The sequence below is a fragment of the Exophiala aquamarina genome (genome assembly GCF_000709125.1).
Source record: "Exophiala aquamarina CBS 119918 chromosome Unknown aczIA-supercont1.1, whole genome shotgun sequence".
Taxonomy (NCBI): Eukaryota; Fungi; Ascomycota; class Eurotiomycetes; order Chaetothyriales; family Herpotrichiellaceae; genus Exophiala; species Exophiala aquamarina.
Window position 1 is genome coordinate 233,682 of NW_013550587.1, and position 16,863 is coordinate 250,544.

At 49.7% G+C, this 16,863-nt stretch overlaps 4 protein-coding genes across 4 annotated transcripts; all 4 read left to right on the forward strand.

Annotated features, from left to right (window-relative positions):
• Positions 1-55: 55 nt before the first annotated feature.
• On the forward strand, positions 56-1,108 carry A1O9_00097 (uncharacterized protein; the record flags this gene model as incomplete). The annotated part of the gene is made up of 3 exons (XM_013409261.1): positions 56-440; positions 497-706; positions 780-1,108. The coding sequence occupies 3 exons, from the start codon at positions 56-58 to the stop codon at positions 1,106-1,108; spliced, it is 924 nt and encodes a 307-aa protein (XP_013264715.1).
• Positions 1,109-1,605: 497 nt separating this feature from the next.
• A1O9_00098 (uncharacterized protein) lies at positions 1,606-4,794 on the forward strand (the record flags this gene model as incomplete). The annotated part of the gene is made up of 1 exon (XM_013409262.1): positions 1,606-4,794. One exon carries the CDS (start codon positions 1,606-1,608, stop codon positions 4,792-4,794), a length of 3,189 nt encoding a protein of 1,062 aa, XP_013264716.1.
• Positions 4,795-5,506: 712 nt separating this feature from the next.
• Positions 5,507-8,988, forward strand: A1O9_00099 (uncharacterized protein; the record flags this gene model as incomplete). Its single annotated transcript, XM_013409263.1, has 4 exons — positions 5,507-5,570; positions 5,616-5,749; positions 5,802-7,624; positions 7,677-8,988. 4 exons carry the CDS (start codon positions 5,507-5,509, stop codon positions 8,986-8,988), a joined length of 3,333 nt encoding a protein of 1,110 aa, XP_013264717.1.
• A 5,873-nt stretch (positions 8,989-14,861) lies between these two features.
• On the forward strand, positions 14,862-16,765 carry A1O9_00100 (uncharacterized protein; the record flags this gene model as incomplete). The annotated part of the gene is made up of 3 exons (XM_013409264.1): positions 14,862-15,399; positions 15,503-16,074; positions 16,124-16,765. 3 exons carry the CDS (start codon positions 14,862-14,864, stop codon positions 16,763-16,765), a joined length of 1,752 nt encoding a protein of 583 aa, XP_013264718.1.
• Between the last annotated feature and the right edge of the window lie 98 nt (positions 16,766-16,863).

A 16,863-nucleotide genomic window follows, 5' to 3' on the forward strand; every position in this document is an offset into this window, starting at 1 on the left:
TCTCGGTTTCTTTGGCTCCCCATGCCTTGCAACAGGTGGTGCAAGCTTTGGCGACATGTACGCGCCTATCAAGATGCGCTATGTCATCGCATTCTGGGCAGGCGCTGCCACGCTTGGGCCGGCGCTAGAGCCAGTCATCTCTGGGTTTGCGGTATCGGCTGAAGGTTGGAGGTGGAGCTCGTGGGAACTTCTCTGGCTCTCAGCACCCATACTGCTGATTTTGATCGCATTTCTGCCTGAAACATCACACGATACGATCCTGCTGAGGCGAGCACAACGCCTCCGGCAGCGTACTTCCCGCAACGAGTTGAAATCTCAGCCCGAGGTTGATATGGCTAGCTTCACGGTACTTGAAATTGCACAGGACGCTTTGGTCAAACCATGGCAGATCAACGTCCTCGACCCGGCGCGGCGGTACTCTTCACCACAATATACACCGCGTTGGTATATGTAATATTCTACTCATTCTTTGAATCATTCCCACTGGTATATCCAGAGCTCTATGGCTTTAACCTCGGGCAAACTGGATTACCATTTCTCATTGTCTTGGTGGCGCTAGTGATATCCATTACTGGGTATATCGCTTTCTTCTATTACCATGCGGAGCCTATCATGCAGAGTCAGACAGGCTTTGGATCACCCGAAGCGCGTCTGGTCCCAGGCCTATATGCTTCGTTCCTTGTTCCGGTTGCTTGTTTCATGTTCGGTAAGTGACATTACTCTGAAGGAGGCTCAGTCTGAACTTAGCTTCCCATGCTAACCAAATATTTGTCTCACAGCGTGGACAACGAAGCAGTCTGTCCACTGGATCGCGAGTGTGACTGGAATGGGGCTGAACATGTGTGGCACGTACACAGTGATGCAGCGTATGTTTCTGTACCTGCCATTTACATATTCAAAATACTCTGCGTCTCTGTTTGCAGCAAACAACCTTGCACGTAGGAGTTTTGCCGCTGGAGCAATCTTATTCTCTCGCCCAATGTTCCTGCCTCTTACGGTGCCTGGTGGAGTTAGCATGCTCCGTGGACTCACAATCATATGCATTGGAGGGATTTTTCTGGACTACTTTTATGTTGCAGCACGAGAGCACGTAGTAGATTTGCAGTAGGATAGGGCAAATCGTTGGCACCAGTAAAGCAAGTTGAAGGCAGAGGTTCTTCTAGGGTTGTAGAAAGTGGGGTGATAACAGAAGGATGGTGGAGAGTGAGGGATAACAGAGTTGATCATAGGGAGTGAATGCAAATAATTAAATGAGATATAAAACTATACATATAGCAAACATCAACCTAGCTTGAGGAGCAGCAATCAGGCTGGGGAAGAGGGAAGAGAGCAATACTTATTTGAAAAGTCTGTTATGGTTGCGAGTCATGAGATATCAATCACGAATCATAGAAATCTCAGTCGCGAGTCATGGCCCCAACTCGTGAGTCATGATGTATAAAGACTTGGGACGCAGCAATCCACCGTAGCAAATACCACCGCAGCGCAGCTGGGTGAATTCGTCTTCGCCTCGCCTTTCACTTGAAGCATACTGTCTGCTCAGAACCATGGTTGAGTCCCTCCGACTTCATATCTCCTAGCCTTGACCTACAAGATGCCCTCGCCATGTCCTACCAAACCTATCGGAAGCCTTTGTTCCTGGCCCTCGCGAGCACGGTAGCACTTGCAGCGACCTACTATGCCTACATCAAATATGCCGCCAGTCAAAATAAACCAGTGGTAGTACAGTCTGGATCTCTTCATCGCAGCAATGCCATTCGACGGCCTAGGACCAGACGCTGCTGGCGGCCTGGATACCAAGCCACTCACCTCGATTTCAATCCTACTGAACGAGCTTTAGCTCATCTTCTAGTGCGTAACAGTTCCTGTGAAGGTTATGGAGACTATCGCAATACCTACTTCATTTCCGAGGCAACGCAAGGAACTGAGCTCAATTTGGGACTTTATCCCCTAAATCTCCAGTCGATCTACGAATTCTTGGTGCTTCAATCTGGCGAGCTCTCCCCTCACCTCCGAGACTGTCTCCGCCTCCATATACATGGGTTATTCATTCAGAATTTCCTCCTTGAAGAGTTTCCTGAAGGCTACATTATTGGGGATGATACCTATAATCTGGCAGCCGGGTTAGCCGTCCTCGGAGTTGCAGAGGAAACAGTATATGAGGTAGTGAAAGCCTTCGATGAGGGCAGAGTTCTTTATACTGAGGCATGGGATCCTTTTACCCTTGCTGTCCCAGGTCCAACAATTCCTCCTGGACACTCCGATGGGATAGCTGAAGATCTAGACCCTCATGATGCTCTCCACGCCCTAGCGGATCACTCGAGAGATGAGGATGAAGAAAGTGAGTTGTATGTCAACAACGACGATGACGCCGAGGGCAGTCAGAACATGCTTGACCTGCTCTATCATATCGCCGGTGAACAAGCCCGGAGAGAAGGATCAGTTCACCGAGGGGTCGAATGCAACAGCTGTGGGGTACATCCAATACAAGGTATTCGTTACCACTGTGCCAATTGCTTCGACTTCGATCTCTGCGAGAGTTGTGAGGCGAGCTCTGCACATACCAAGAGCCACGTCTTTTACAAGATTCGTATCCCTGCTCCCTCGAGGGGTAACATAAAGCAAGTCATCCCAAAATGGTATCCAGGAAGGCCCACTGCGTTCTTGAACACCTTGCCGAAGGAGATATCAGGGCCACTTCTCGAAGAGACAACCTATGACCGGACGGAAATCGATGCACTTTACGAACAATTCACGTGCCTTGCAGGACATTACTGGAATGCCGACCCAGCAAACCTTGGGTTTGCCATTGACCGTAAAGGTTTTGACGCCTATTTTATTCCCACAACATTCGACAAGCCCTCTCCAGCAAATTTGATTTACGACCGTATATTTGCATTCTATGACACGAACCATGACGGACTGATTGGATTTCACGAATTCATTCGCGGTCTTGCGCGCCTACAGGACAAATCCCGCGCCTCCAGACTCAAACGTATATTTCAGGGCTACGACTTGGATGCCGATGGGTATGTGGATCGCAAAGATTTTCTCCGCATGTTTCGTGCATATTATGCGTTAAGCAAGGAGCTCAGCCGCGAAATGGTCAATGTACACGACGATTTTGGTTTCGAATACGTAGAAGAAGAAATCCGAGAAATTGTCCAAAGCAGTCAACCCCTCAGTGCTGCATTTACTGCGGGTAATCTCTACAGCCATGAGTCCAGGACTGGACAGAGCAAGATGCGTCAACCCAATGGCGATCTGCTGCCAGTCAACGGTCATGATGGGGTCCTGGAACACGATTCGACCATGCAAGGAGATCCTGCTCAAGCGATCGGCAATGCTGCGCTCGGCGATCGCACTAGGAATCATCCGTTTCGATCCTTCAGACAAGAATCGCCAGAAGATGAGTCGTTACTCCTTTTGCCAACAAATAGTAATTTCATTGGATCTGGGTTCCAAGATTATGACGAAGCCACTGAGGCGGAGATGTCTGGGCCGGACCCGCCTCTACAAACTTACGGCTGGCCTCCACCATTATCGCCCGAACCAAGGGACATCATTGACGCACTTGGTCAGGAGGTGTCACTTGACGACATCACGGACCCTGTTGATAGATCCCGGGTTTTGTACGCTCAGTCGCAACGTCTGGACACGGCATTCGATCAGAGCGCTGAAAATACCAGGAAAACTGCCGTGGAAGACAGGTGGGAAAGAAGACAGTTCTACCTCGATCAGGAAGAGGGCCTGAGCAAACCTCCCGGCTATACCGAGCCTGATAGCTCCGATGACGAGGCAAGCCTTCCCGAAGCAAAGGAAAGCAAGAGGACGAAGGCAAGCCCACGACGACAATCTATGCAGTCGAGATCTTCGTCTAAAGTACGCTTCGACGACAGTGCCATCGACACGGATTACGAGACTCGTTCCAACGCATCGTCAAGAAGTGTACCTGCCAATGAAAGGTGGGGCGGCCATGAGCTAGGTCAAGCGGAAGCCGACATTGGTAAAGACATCTTGTATCAAGCTGTTCAGCAAGGTTTCAACGAATTACTTGATCTTCTCTTCAAGGACAAGGAGGACGATTGGCTCGCCTCACACAAAACCCGCCATCTACGACTCAGATTCCGTGCAGAACAGGATGAGTACAAACGATCTCTTGAGCAGTCAGAAGACAAGCAGGCAGCGGCACTGGAGGAGGCAGACAGACTACGGACAGAAGAACTACTTTTGGGTACACAACCCAAAGCTGAAATCGAAGGCAAGCCCGAAGTCCTCACTTCAAACCCTAACATGGAAATAGTGGATGTGACCAGTTTTGAACCAGTAGCTATACCGCCAGCTGACCCCGACGACCACATTGAACTGATGTTTGGCTCGACGCCTCCAGTCGCCACGAATTCAAAAACACGATCAAGTGGTTCATATCATGACCCAACCCTACCACAATTTAGACCCGATGAAGGTGATGATGAGGGTTCTAACAGCAATTTGAGTCGAGTCTCTACCCCTACATCAGAGGATGCTCCGAATCCATTTGTAGGGGACCAAGCGAAGCAGATCTACGAACTCTGGACGCGACACGATGAGATTGACGACGAGGCTGAGCAGCGTGGCGGGTTTGGAAAGCTGAGCTTTGATGAGTTCTGCAAGAAGATGGTCCCCAATGATGAGGTAGAGAAAGCACTTGGGATCAAGGACAAGAGAGATGGCGAGCAAGAAACGTGGGAAAGTAGCGCAGAGCTGGGGAGACTGGCGTTTGTCGGTACGTGGTTGGAAATGGCAAGCTTTTAGGGACTTGGTACCAGTGACCAGGCCAGTCACTACCATTGTAATTGTGGCGGAGTGTATTATTTTGTCAGTGGATGAAACGACTTTACGATGAATCATGTGATACCCTCAGTCATGCGATGGGAACGATCTATAGCTCGCGAAGTTCAACAGAAACTTCTCTCTTCACCGACGCATGAGGATGAGTACGAGTACATGGTGGCCCGGTCTGAGCGTCGTCTGCACCTCATGCAACTCCGTACCCATACATACGTTAGCGGGCGATCGAGCTTTGATGGTCAAGGTTTCTTAAGCTTAAAATGGCGAGACTTGGCACTGAACTAGGGGGACTAAGATTCACTATGTGGTACTAGTGGGCACTAAATACTACTAGCGCGCAAGGCGCTCATCAAGCAGGCAGGGGGCACATTTTGGTTTCAGATTTGGAGGCGCAGTCATTCTTCAATCCCCCACTGATCTATGTTCCTGTCACCCTTGGACCAACAACAATTCCCCTAGTAGTCCGTGAACCTCACGCATTGCATTATACCTTTTCATCTCCTCCAGCAGCATCGCTTACTCGTTCAGGAAGACCCTTTTTGAAGACCTTCTTTCAAACGCTGACCCTCCTTCTGCCGCCTGCATCTTACCCCTCCGACCCTGGGCATTCTCGACATCTATCTCTCAAACTGGCGTATCTCCACCGTCCCGCCTGAATTTCAGGCGACTACCCGTCATGGGAAATATCAGCAGTAGGCCCGAAGATGGCTCAGTACTGTACCTCAAAGATCAATCCCGTTGTATGCTAACCGTTTCCCGCGGAGAACCATGCTGATCCTCCTCAGTCTCGATCAGTTCAATCGTTGTTACAAACGCCCGCCGCAGATCACTGATAACAGTCACGCCTAATGCATACCCTGCCGCCCGACTTGTTGGAAAACCCGACGCGGCCGACTACAAACCGATATCCTATGTACAGGTATAATTCCGCAATCCGCGAACTTGGCGCTTGCTCTGACTGATTCTCTCAGGATCCCGAGTCCATCAATCTCTCCTTCCTGCCGAGATTAGATCTCGAAGATGAACTTGAACTACATTTCACATTTGTGAGCCGACAAAACTCGGCCCCACTGCCTCCTACGCCTTCGACTGCCACAGCCGCTGTTGATACCAATATCAGCGGTTTGACCTTTGCTTACGCTCAGAATACAAAAGATTTGGACAAATTAATCACCCGGGAATTCCATGCAGATCCCAACTTACACAAGAATTCAAATGTCCAATTCATTGGCGATTTCGGTACGAACGGAAGTCCGGCTGTAACATATGAATGGCACTGGCAGTGGAAGCCTCCAAAATCGTTCGAGGACAAAGGCGGCGGTTGGCGCAACTCTTGCAGTTTTCTTGAGTACGATTCTCGGGCGCATAGATTGAATACGCTAGCATCCTTCTCTTTCTGGGTGAATAACAATGTGTCCATCGCCATGACACCACTCGCTTCGCCGGGCCTGGAGCTTATAGTCCCATCGCAAAGGGCGCGCTTGCCGTCCTCACAATCATTTCAATCGGCAGTCAGTGATACTGAGGGGCCTGCTCCGGTCGAGTATGCAAGCCCGCCCTCTCCTCATGTTCAGTCAACAGAGTTCAGTTCAACTGCCTCGACCGTTACGCCGCCCCTTCCAGTCATTGATGTTCAGTGTACACGACCTGGTGAAGACGTGAGTGCCGTTGAGGACGGGCCGGTTTTCAGAGCGACCATGAAGTCTTTAGAGCAAAAGACCGGCAACATGAGAATACAAATAAAGAAGGTTCTGAAACGTGCAGAGGCAGCTCAGCAAGCGCAAAGCGAGTACAATCAGGCGATGTCGGCATTTCTTGCTGCGCTACAAGAAGCTTCAGCATCCAATGCCACCGCGTTCAAGCCGGCAATTGAGCATTATTTCACGAATATTGCTCAGCGCATACTAAAATACGAGAAAGAAAATGGGGTTTTGCTTCAGAAGCAGATCATCGATCCCATCACTAAACTCTACAACCTAGACATCAAACAAGCAGAATCTAAGAAAAAGGATTTCGAGGAGGAAAGCCGCGACTATTATGCTTACGTCAGCCGCTATTTAGGCCAACGGCAAGATTCTCTCAAGGACAAGAAGCGTGCAGAGAGTGATTCTAAGTATCAGACTAAGAAGAAAAACTTCGAGCTCAAGCGTTTCGACTACTCGAGCTTCATGCAAGACCTTCATGGAGGTCGCAAGGAACAAGAACTCCTCTCCCAGCTCACGAAATATGCAGACGGACAATCGAAGTCATTCCTTACAGCGGCCAAACGGGTGGAAAGTCTAACTCCTAGGCTGGACGCACTTGTAAAAGAGGTCATGGAAGCTGACAAAGAATACAATCTTCAAAGAACGGAAAGGGAAGAGAAGCGTCGAAATCTAGAGAAGAATGGCCCTTCTATTGTCGAGACAGAAACCGTTTATCAATCAACAGCTACTCCTAGTCAAATCCCGGCGCAAAATGGCTCGACTGGTTATACTTCTGATACAGATTTGTCTAGGGCGGACAGTGTAAGCTCGCAATTTGGAACCGTATCCATCAAGACATTATCACCAACATCCAACTCAAACAACTTCAATGGCATCCCAACCACAACGATGTCAACTTCGCCGGGGGCCTCATCCATTATACCAACACCGAGCAAGTTCAAAGGAATTCGTGATCTTGACGAGACTTCAGTCTCTGCAAGCGAGAAATCCACAGGTGGTCAGTATCGGAAAGAAGGCTTGCTGTGGGCTTTGAGCAGACCCGGCTCGCATATTGACCCCAAGGGCATTAATAAGCAGGCATGGCACAAGTAAGTCATCTTCGATTGGTAGTTAAACTATAACAGATACTGACATTTACAGATTCTGGATTGTACTTGATCAGGGCAAACTGTCTGAGTATAGCAACTGGAAAGACAAATTAGACTTACACCGAGAGCCTATCGATTTGCGGATGGCATCAGTAAGGACAGCACGTGATGCTGAAAGGAGATTCTGCTTCGAGGTCATAACACCACAATACAAACGCATTTACCAGGCAACCACGGAAGACGAGATGAACAATTGGATCAATTCCATCAACAACGCTTTACAAAGCGCAATGGAATTAGGTGGCCAGACTTCTCAACCAACGCGAAAGGAGCCTGTTGGTCGGGAGTTTGGTCACGTTCTCACAGGGAAAAGTTCTTCGCAGTCCGGTCCACACGGGTACTCCCAGAAAACCGATTCATTGGGGGTGGGAGTTGGACGAAGAATCACTGTGGGTGCTAGACCGACCTACACACGCACAAGTAGCAACAGCTACGATGAAAATCCATCGAAGTTGCTCGATCAGATTAGGAACAACGATCATGGCAACCAGTTCTGCGCCGATTGCAACTCCACTTCGAAAGTCGAGTGGGTTTCTCTAAACCTCGGAATAATACTCTGCATTGAGTGTGGTGGCATACATCGGTCTCTCGGAACTCATGTGTCGAAGATTAGATCACTCACCCTGGACGTTCATTCCTTCACGAATGACATTGTGGAGCTCATGATGCTCATCGGAAACCGAATCAGTAATATGGTGTGGGAGAGTCTGCTCGATCGAAATCTCAAACCCGCTCCAACAGCAACTCGTGATCAACGGTTAAAATTCATCACGGCAAAATATGTTGAGCGGGTCTATGTCGAACCTGTTGGACAGTATGGGACTGCTGACGATGCATTACTGACATCGATCAAGAAACACGACATTCAAAGCGTGCTGCTCAACATCGCACGACGAGGAAATGTCAATGCGCACGACCGGTCGAGGAACACTCACGCGGTCTTTCTGGCATTGGCAGCCGCTGATCCTGCGCGGCCGGTCTCATCTCACGCGACAAGCCCACAGCAGGCCTCGACAGTCAAGGCCTTCGCCATGGCAGAACTACTTGTCCAGAATGGAGCCGAGATCCCTACTGAGCCACCGGCCATTCCCCTCTCGACGGCCGCTCAGTTGTACATTGAACAGCGCACGTCTAGAGCAGGGGCGGGTCCCGGCGGTGTCAGCGATACGTTGGGCCCGCTCCCGATGATGATGAAGGCTGCTCCGTTGCTGCCCTCGGATAACAGCATTACCAGCAAGTTACAGAAACGAGGCAGCGCAGGTGCCAGGTTCGCTGGCAAGGTGACGGGGCTTGGCGAACGATAGCACCGTTATAAGGCTAGACTTGATATCGAAGTTGTGACGCCCATTGTGCTTTGTGATACTGTCGTTGGATATTATGATGAAACGAATGATTGATTGATGATGCTGGTCATGACGAGGAACAAGGAATGAGGACATCTTGGACATACTACACCCTACAAACAGGAGGAGATTTGCGAAATTGCGACGACTCCGTGATTTGACAAGGCCACAACTCAGACCTTCTACGTACAGTGCCTTCAAATGGAATGGCTGTCGCTTGTCGCTTGTCGCTTCTGGATACGAGCGATGTTACATATGCATCTTCCAACAAGGCAAGGTGGTATGGTATACTTGAATTGCGGAGATTACGCACACCCGTTGCGGAAGGAAACGAACATGCAGGGAACCGTTTGTGTGTTTGCAAGTACAGAGTTAATGTATTGCTGCTCTGCATACTTACATACTTGTATGCTTGGATGCGTTCTCTTTTGTTCCCGATTATATAACGCAAATGGCACTGTTGGTTGCCTTGGTGGAGGATGTGGATGGACGACTTGCACAAGCATCGTAGCAAGGAAAGAAGGAAGGAAAGGAAGCAATAGTGCCGGCGCGGCTTGGAAAACAGTTGCATATGCGTACACGCGCGCTCTGCGCCCTACTAACTTTGCGCCTCCTTACCCCTCTTGACTGACCGAAGAGTCGAGGGCTTAATAGTAATAACATATAAGTATATCAAGAATTGCAAAGTAGAAGATACTGTTGGGTTCTTGACATATCGTCCTGACGTGGAGACTACCGCAGAAGAAAGTGCGAGGGGGAAGGGACATAGCGTATAGTGCAATTGATCGTTCTTCTCAAGCATGGCATACCTGGTGTCCAGTGCTCAAACAATCTGCGAGGATAGAGAGAGATTTGCGCCGTGTTTTTAGAACAAGCCTGCGCAAAAAGTGAACCGCAACAGAAAAAAGCCATCTGCCGGACAAAACAACAAGAGAGCAAGATAAAGCGGGTAAGAATAAGGAGAGGTCTGATAACCCGAATGATTGGGCAAACTGCCATCTGCAGGGGGGCGAGCACGCACTTTCCGGGGGTGGACATCCTTGAGCCTCTCTCACAATTTGCAAGGTAATCTTGCATTGCGATTGGCCTTGGGTACTATTGTCCATATTGATGAGCAATCACTTCGCTAGGGAAGTCTCTGACCGGGAAGGGGCACGGCGAGTGAGCAAAGTAAACAAACTCTATGGCTTCGACTGCCGATCCCTGTGAAGTACTCGTTCTTGCGTGCCCTTGCATGTTCGATAGCAACCAAAGGACCATGCTGAGTCCAGAGAACTAGGGCCACCCTTAGTTTAAGCACGTTGATAGTGTGACCAGGTTTCACCGAATCTACCAGTAGACCAGCCCGCAGGCGAGGCGGGTGGAGCAGGACGTCGAGCACGCCGTCTGACAAGGCAAAAGTGGATTCTCAAGCTCTTATGCTCGCTCACTGACAACGCTGCCTTTCTCTTTTAAAAAAAAGTGGTGGGAGGCCCCCAGGCATTCAATTGGATGAAAGTTTGAGATCAGCTAGGAACCAACTCTTGGGCTAGAGGAACCGGTTTACAGCTAAAGGAAAGTCTCATGTAGGGGGAAATCAAACAGGGACGGACCTGCATGCTCGCGAGGTGCAGAAGCTGAATATCGTTGGCCAGGTCCTCCGAGATTTAATTCCACTACCGTGCAACTGCATCGCTTCCGAGGTGGGCCCGTTCGTTTGGCGACGCTAGATACGCACCAAGGATTGGATGAACCTGCACCAACCATGGTACTTTTGATTCAAATCTGAGAATGTGGCTATATTAGGGGGTTGAGGTGTCGAATCGGACCATATTAAGAATGCACTTTCCGTTCGCGAGCGGCTCAAATTCAAGACGAGCCACTTGAAATTTGGGTCAGCGATTGGTTGGCACCGCCAACCCGGTATCAGAGACATAGCCTGTAGGACATACCTTTCGGCACATTCGCGAGCAATCAAGTGTCTCAATTGCATCGCCACAACAGGATCATGATGCCTGGCCACATGGCCACAAAACTTGGAGGATTTATGACAGCCAGGAGATTGGAATGTTCATCGCTTCGGGCCGCTTCTGACTGCTGCCGTGGCATGACCTTCATTATGAGCCTTTGTGGAATGTAATCCGCTTGACTCGGTTCGTGGCTCTAAGATAAGCTCGAATCTGAAACCAATGGGAGACCTCCCTCAGGAGCCCTGAACTGTCTGCATAGCGAGTGGATGAGACCAAGAGGAGATGTAACTACCAGGGTTTTCTGCTTCGGAGACTCCGTGTGAATGACCGTCGATCTTTGCAAAAATGGGAGTACTCTTCTAATGGTCATGTGAGTGGAGTGAAAGTGTTTGTATTGAAAACTTCGGAATTTAAGAAGGCCTTGATGAAAAAGAGCTGAGAATAGGGAATTGAGGTAGGTTTGCCACCGTTAGTCTCGGTTGAAAAGAGCCTGTCTAGGGCAGGTTCAGCTCCGAGACAAAGTCGCATGGTGGCAAATTTCGAACGATAGAGCACGAGGCGTTCAGTACGGGGAAGTTAGCGATCAGAGGGTTTTTGACTGGAGTATCCGGCGAATTAGGCCTTTGATACCAAGACGAGACGTTTTGAAGATCTCACAGTGGAGACAGTGCCCGACCAGAAGCCTGGAAGGACGTTCTATTCCGGGAAGAAATCTAGTGATCCGAGCGGAGGTCATTCGTCATGCAAAATTCGGAGCTCCCAGCATCGTTGGGCCATTTGGGTACGTGTCGCGATGGAGAGCGATGATCAAGAGGCAAATGTTTTGCAAAAGAGGAAACACAGAAGTGAGGTTGGGTTAAGAACAAGGTTCATGACGTAAGAGTTCGGGACCGGACCACGCAAAAATGTTTCTCCGCGGCCCTACTCCCCGGGCGTGGCTGCCGTGGATGGGCTTGTGAACAATTCCCATCCGGTCGCTCCTGCCTCTTTGCATTTTCCCATCATCCCAGACATGCTCAGCCACAGGAAATTCCAGCCACGGTACATCCCCGACTTGAATGATTCACCTGAACAAACATGATTCGAATGGTCTGGTGATCCTCTAACCGTGATCCCAGATGCATTCACCAAAAATAGGACTCCCGTGCATCGTTTCATCAAGACCATGGCCGCGTAATAGTGATCTGCAACAGATTTTCATCATTGTGATTAAGACGCGATAATGCGCTTTGGACCGCAGCTCAAGGGTTCATGCTGTATCTCGAAGAGGGCTTCGAGCCTCTGCATTGTACCTACATTGCGGGCAATATGGAAGGTCGCTTGGTCTAAGCAAGCACCAAATTCGCAATATGGGAAGGGCATGTCGATGCATTCTCCCTTCAAAGCTCTGATTTTGTCGCAAGCGCGAGAGACCAGTGGGAGTTGCAGGGATATATAATCCGAGACTTTTACTGTTCCACATTTCCACTCATCTCTCGGTTTGGTAGGGTTCAAGCAGCATGACTTGAGGAGTGGTCATCGCAATGGCGTTTCCTTAACACGTATTGCGTTGCCGTCGGATCTAATGGTACTTTTAGCAGAAGAATCTCATCACAAAAGAACCGATTTTGGGTCTTGGTGAAAGGGTCAGCGTACGAAAGGAATGAGTGTGGCGTACCACCTTGCCCATGGAGATAGACCCAAGTCTGCGGATACCGGTATTCAAGGATCAGGTAACCGTGCAGAATGAGCACCCGATACAGCCAATGCGAGTCACGACTGCACAACCTCTGGGACACAGGTGGATCCCCAGATGTCACTTCCAACACGAAGAACCTCGTCCCAAAGACCTGGGGCCCAGGACAGTCCAGAACTTCGCAGATGCCGAGGGGTGGCGGGAGCGAAATGATCTCTAGATGATGCAAAATGTGGGTGTGTGGCTTGCCCTGGTCCATGCTTTGCCCTTCCGCTTGGCAGTATGCGCCTCATTCTAACTGTTATAGTCAGGGATCAGCGTAGTCCAGAACGTCAAGCCTTTTCCGCTGCGCATCCACTAAGCCATCCACAAATTGCTACTCCCGATTATCAGCTTGGATCGCAAAAAGCCTATGCATTGAAAGCAGATCCCTGAAGCATGGACAGTGGTCCGACTTTGATGTCACACTCTGAGGCCCCCACGGCCTCCCCATATCGCTCGATGCTGCATTGCCGCGCACTCCAAAAGCGGTGGGTAGTGCTCTACCTAGAAACCAACTCAAAATCCACTCAGTCAGCTAGCAAGCTCTGTCAACGTTGTAAGCGACGATCAATTCTGCCGATGTCAGCAGGAAGAGTCCAAACGCCCCCAAACCTCTTCAATGCTGTCCTTGAGTCGCCACACTTTGAGTTTGTCGCTAAGTAGGGCTACCTGCTCGGTACAGGCAAGCTCAGCGATCGCTTCCGTTTCTCATGGCGTGTGTTCTGCAATGTATGAGTGGGGATACACGCTATGCAGTGGCGAACCTGGACTTTCTAGCATTGACATGCTATATCGAGTCCTGCCGCATCCACAAGGCCGAGTCCCGATCATTCCTTTTCAAGCTCTAACTCACGTCTATGCCAACCGGCCTAAACATCCGGAAAGGATCACAAACACCGCCACTATCTGGCGTGACCCACAGGCTAGGAGCGTGGTTCTGCTCACATGGTTGTCTGTACTTCGCACGGCATCCTCTGTCCTCCACTTTATACACCAGCCACTAGGGGTAGATCGATTGCCGGTAATGCCACCTATTGAATGGAGTATGCGCCCAGTTCTTAGACTTGCGCTTACCCCATCCGATTTCCAACATCGCATAATTATTCCGTCCAATAAAGCCCTTTCCAGCTTCGCTGGTAATCTGAACACCCACGCGCACACCATTCCCCTTACAAACCGCAGGCTCCTCTTTAGAAAAAATAAATCATGGCGCACCAAAAGGGTCTTAGACTTCTACCGTGCTGTCTCTAATTCCCAGCAGCCTTTAGCTTTTCTCCAGTTTCCCCCGAGCAGGTTGCTCGCTGATGAACCCCGGCCAATTCCTTCCCACAAGCCTCCTTTCCCCTTGTAGTTCCCATTCACTACCCTGTCGTGTATTTGACCGCTGGGTTCTTGTGGGCCCTCGGTCCAGTCTCGAATTTTACTTGCTGTGTCCCACCGGGCCCTAGTCCGTTGGTTGTCGCTATCACCACCAGTCATAATCTTCCGGTCCCGATAGACCAGAATTCAAGTACTACTTTCTGCGGATTCTCTTCTCATACTCGTTCTCTTCATGCATATGGGACAGGCCAATTACCAGTCCATGGTTGTTTGTTAGCACAGCAATGATCAAGTGCGGTACCCTTCTAGTGCTTTGAGAAAAAGAGTCTACCCCTGCGAACTACGTTCACTTCCAAATTTGGCGCCTGGTCGATTGTTTCATTTCGCTTCTGGAAAATCGAGAGTATATCCTGCTGGAATTCCTATCCATCAATCCTTTCTCATCACGGTCAAAGGGGCCATTCGGATCCATTCTCTTCCGTGCTCAGCCTACAGTTCATTTGAGGGCGATCACCAGAGTTCTCCTGAGTCAGGGTGTAGCTATTTGAGGTACAGTTTGCCTTAGCTCTTAATGTTTTATCTGCAAGCAGCCAGCATGATGGATGGTTAACTGATGGCTGTCTTTTGGGTGCAGCACTACTATACTTTGCCCGTCATATTTGAGAATATAGGGATGGGCGACGAATCTTTGCCCAGACCTGGTCTTCCCATGATTGATGGCGAAGCAAATCAGTCAAGAGGTTGGTGTTTCTTTTGTTGCCCATTGAGACCTTCGCTAACAACTTTCAGATCAATCCACACAACATTCGTTACCAGGTGTACATCCTGCGACTAGCCATCCACCCAGCATGGAATTTGAGCCATACTCTCAACAACATTTTGGGATGAATGGCTATCCTGGCCCAGGCATGCACAATATGTCGAGTATGGTAGCTGCACTACCTGATTATCAGACGCGGTATTACCAGCAGCAACCTTTCCCTCAACATTTCCAATCCCCAGGGACGACTAATCAGTCTCTGATGTATCAATATCAACAAAGCACACAATTTGCTGGACAGGCTGCTCCAAATTATAGTCATCCTTACAGTCCACAATTTCCCAATCAATATGTTCAGAGTCATCCGCAACGGCAGCATCAGCAGCAACAGCAGCATGCTATTTATCCTCAATTCGTGGGCGGCCCGACCGGTCCCAACAACGCGCGGCATTTACAAAACCAAAGTTTTATGCTTCAACAACCATTAATTCACAATTCCAATGGTCCCATGCAGCAACATCAATTGCAAGCTACTCAATTCACGCGACAAGCGAATGCTGTGTATGCAGACTCGTATGATTCTAGAATGGTCGGCGGATATCCCTTGCCACAGTTGCGACTTGACAGTACGCTTGCGCATCCTCAAGCGACCGGCCTTTATCCGCAAACTCAGCCGACAGGTACTGTGACTCTTTCTAGTTCGTCCGTTCTGGCTGACAAAAGAAACAGTTCGCCGATCAAGCTCAAACTCATCTTTGCAGAAATCGGTCCTGAGAGGTCCTCCACGGAAGCCAAAGCAATCTGGTCATGCACTATGGGTTGGCAATCTTCCACCTGCTACCCACATCATAGATCTCAAGGACCATTTCTCTCGGGACGCGACAGATTCGATCGAAAGCGTCTTTCTGATTTCAAAGAGCAACTGTGCCTTTGTCAATTACAAAACAGAAACAAGCTGTGCAACGGCTATGTCTCGCTTTCACGATTCTCGCTTCCAAGGAGTTAGGCTGGTCTGCAGGCTGCGTCGAGGAAGTATATCGACGAGCGCGCCACAAACCGTCGCAAAAAATGCACATGAATCAGCAGGAGAGAGCGATACTTCGCCCACTGCAGAGGACGGCGCTCTTACAGATGGAGAGGCCAAAGTTGGGTCTGACACAGAAGCAGAGGTCGTCGAGAAAGTGAAAGAGAAGTTTTTCGTCGTCAAGAGCTTGACTGTTGACGATTTGGAGCGAAGCGTCCATAGCGGCGTTTGGGCAACGCAAGCTCACAATGAGACTGCGCTAAACAAAGCATTCCAAGTAAGTAGCCAGTCGACTGTGACATGTGGAAGGGCTAACAGGGATTCAGGCCGCTGAAAATGTATATCTGATCTTTTCTGCAAACAAATCAGGCGAATATTTTGGATACGCCAGGATGGAATCTACTATTGATGGCGATACGGTTGCAGATCTTGAATACCAGCCAAGTCCCGAAGCTCCACCTCCGACGGCCGCAGACCTCCCTCTAACGATCCTAACCCCGGCGACTTCCACGGCGCCTAGAGGGCGCATTATAGATGACTCTGCCAGAGGCACAATCTTTTGGGAAGCGGGGTCTGAGAATAAGATCCAAGAAGACCAAGCTGCAGAGGATGAAGCAGTAGATTTGTCTGCAGAAGGTGAAGATTTCTCAAATCCAAGCCCTGGGACACCGCAAACATTCGGAAATCCATTTAAGATCAAGTGGATCTCAACCGATCGACTTCCTTTCTACCGAACAAGAGGATTGCGCAACCCTTGGAACGCCAATCGAGAGGTGAAGATAGCTCGAGATGGCACCGAGATCGAACCCAACATTGGACGTAGACTTGTTAGCTTGTTCCATCGTCCTCAAATGCCCGCAGCAAGCTCTAATGCTCCCCGACAACCACCACCGTCACAAGGAGGAATGAGCCCGTTCATGAATCCGCACGCCGCTGCGCCAGGTGGTATGTATGGGAGGAGCTACTAAAGCTACAGACCTTACGCTCGTTATTGTACAAAGCTCGCAAGAATTCACGAAGCGACGTCTCACGTTTGTACGATGCCATGACCATCATGACAACTCAA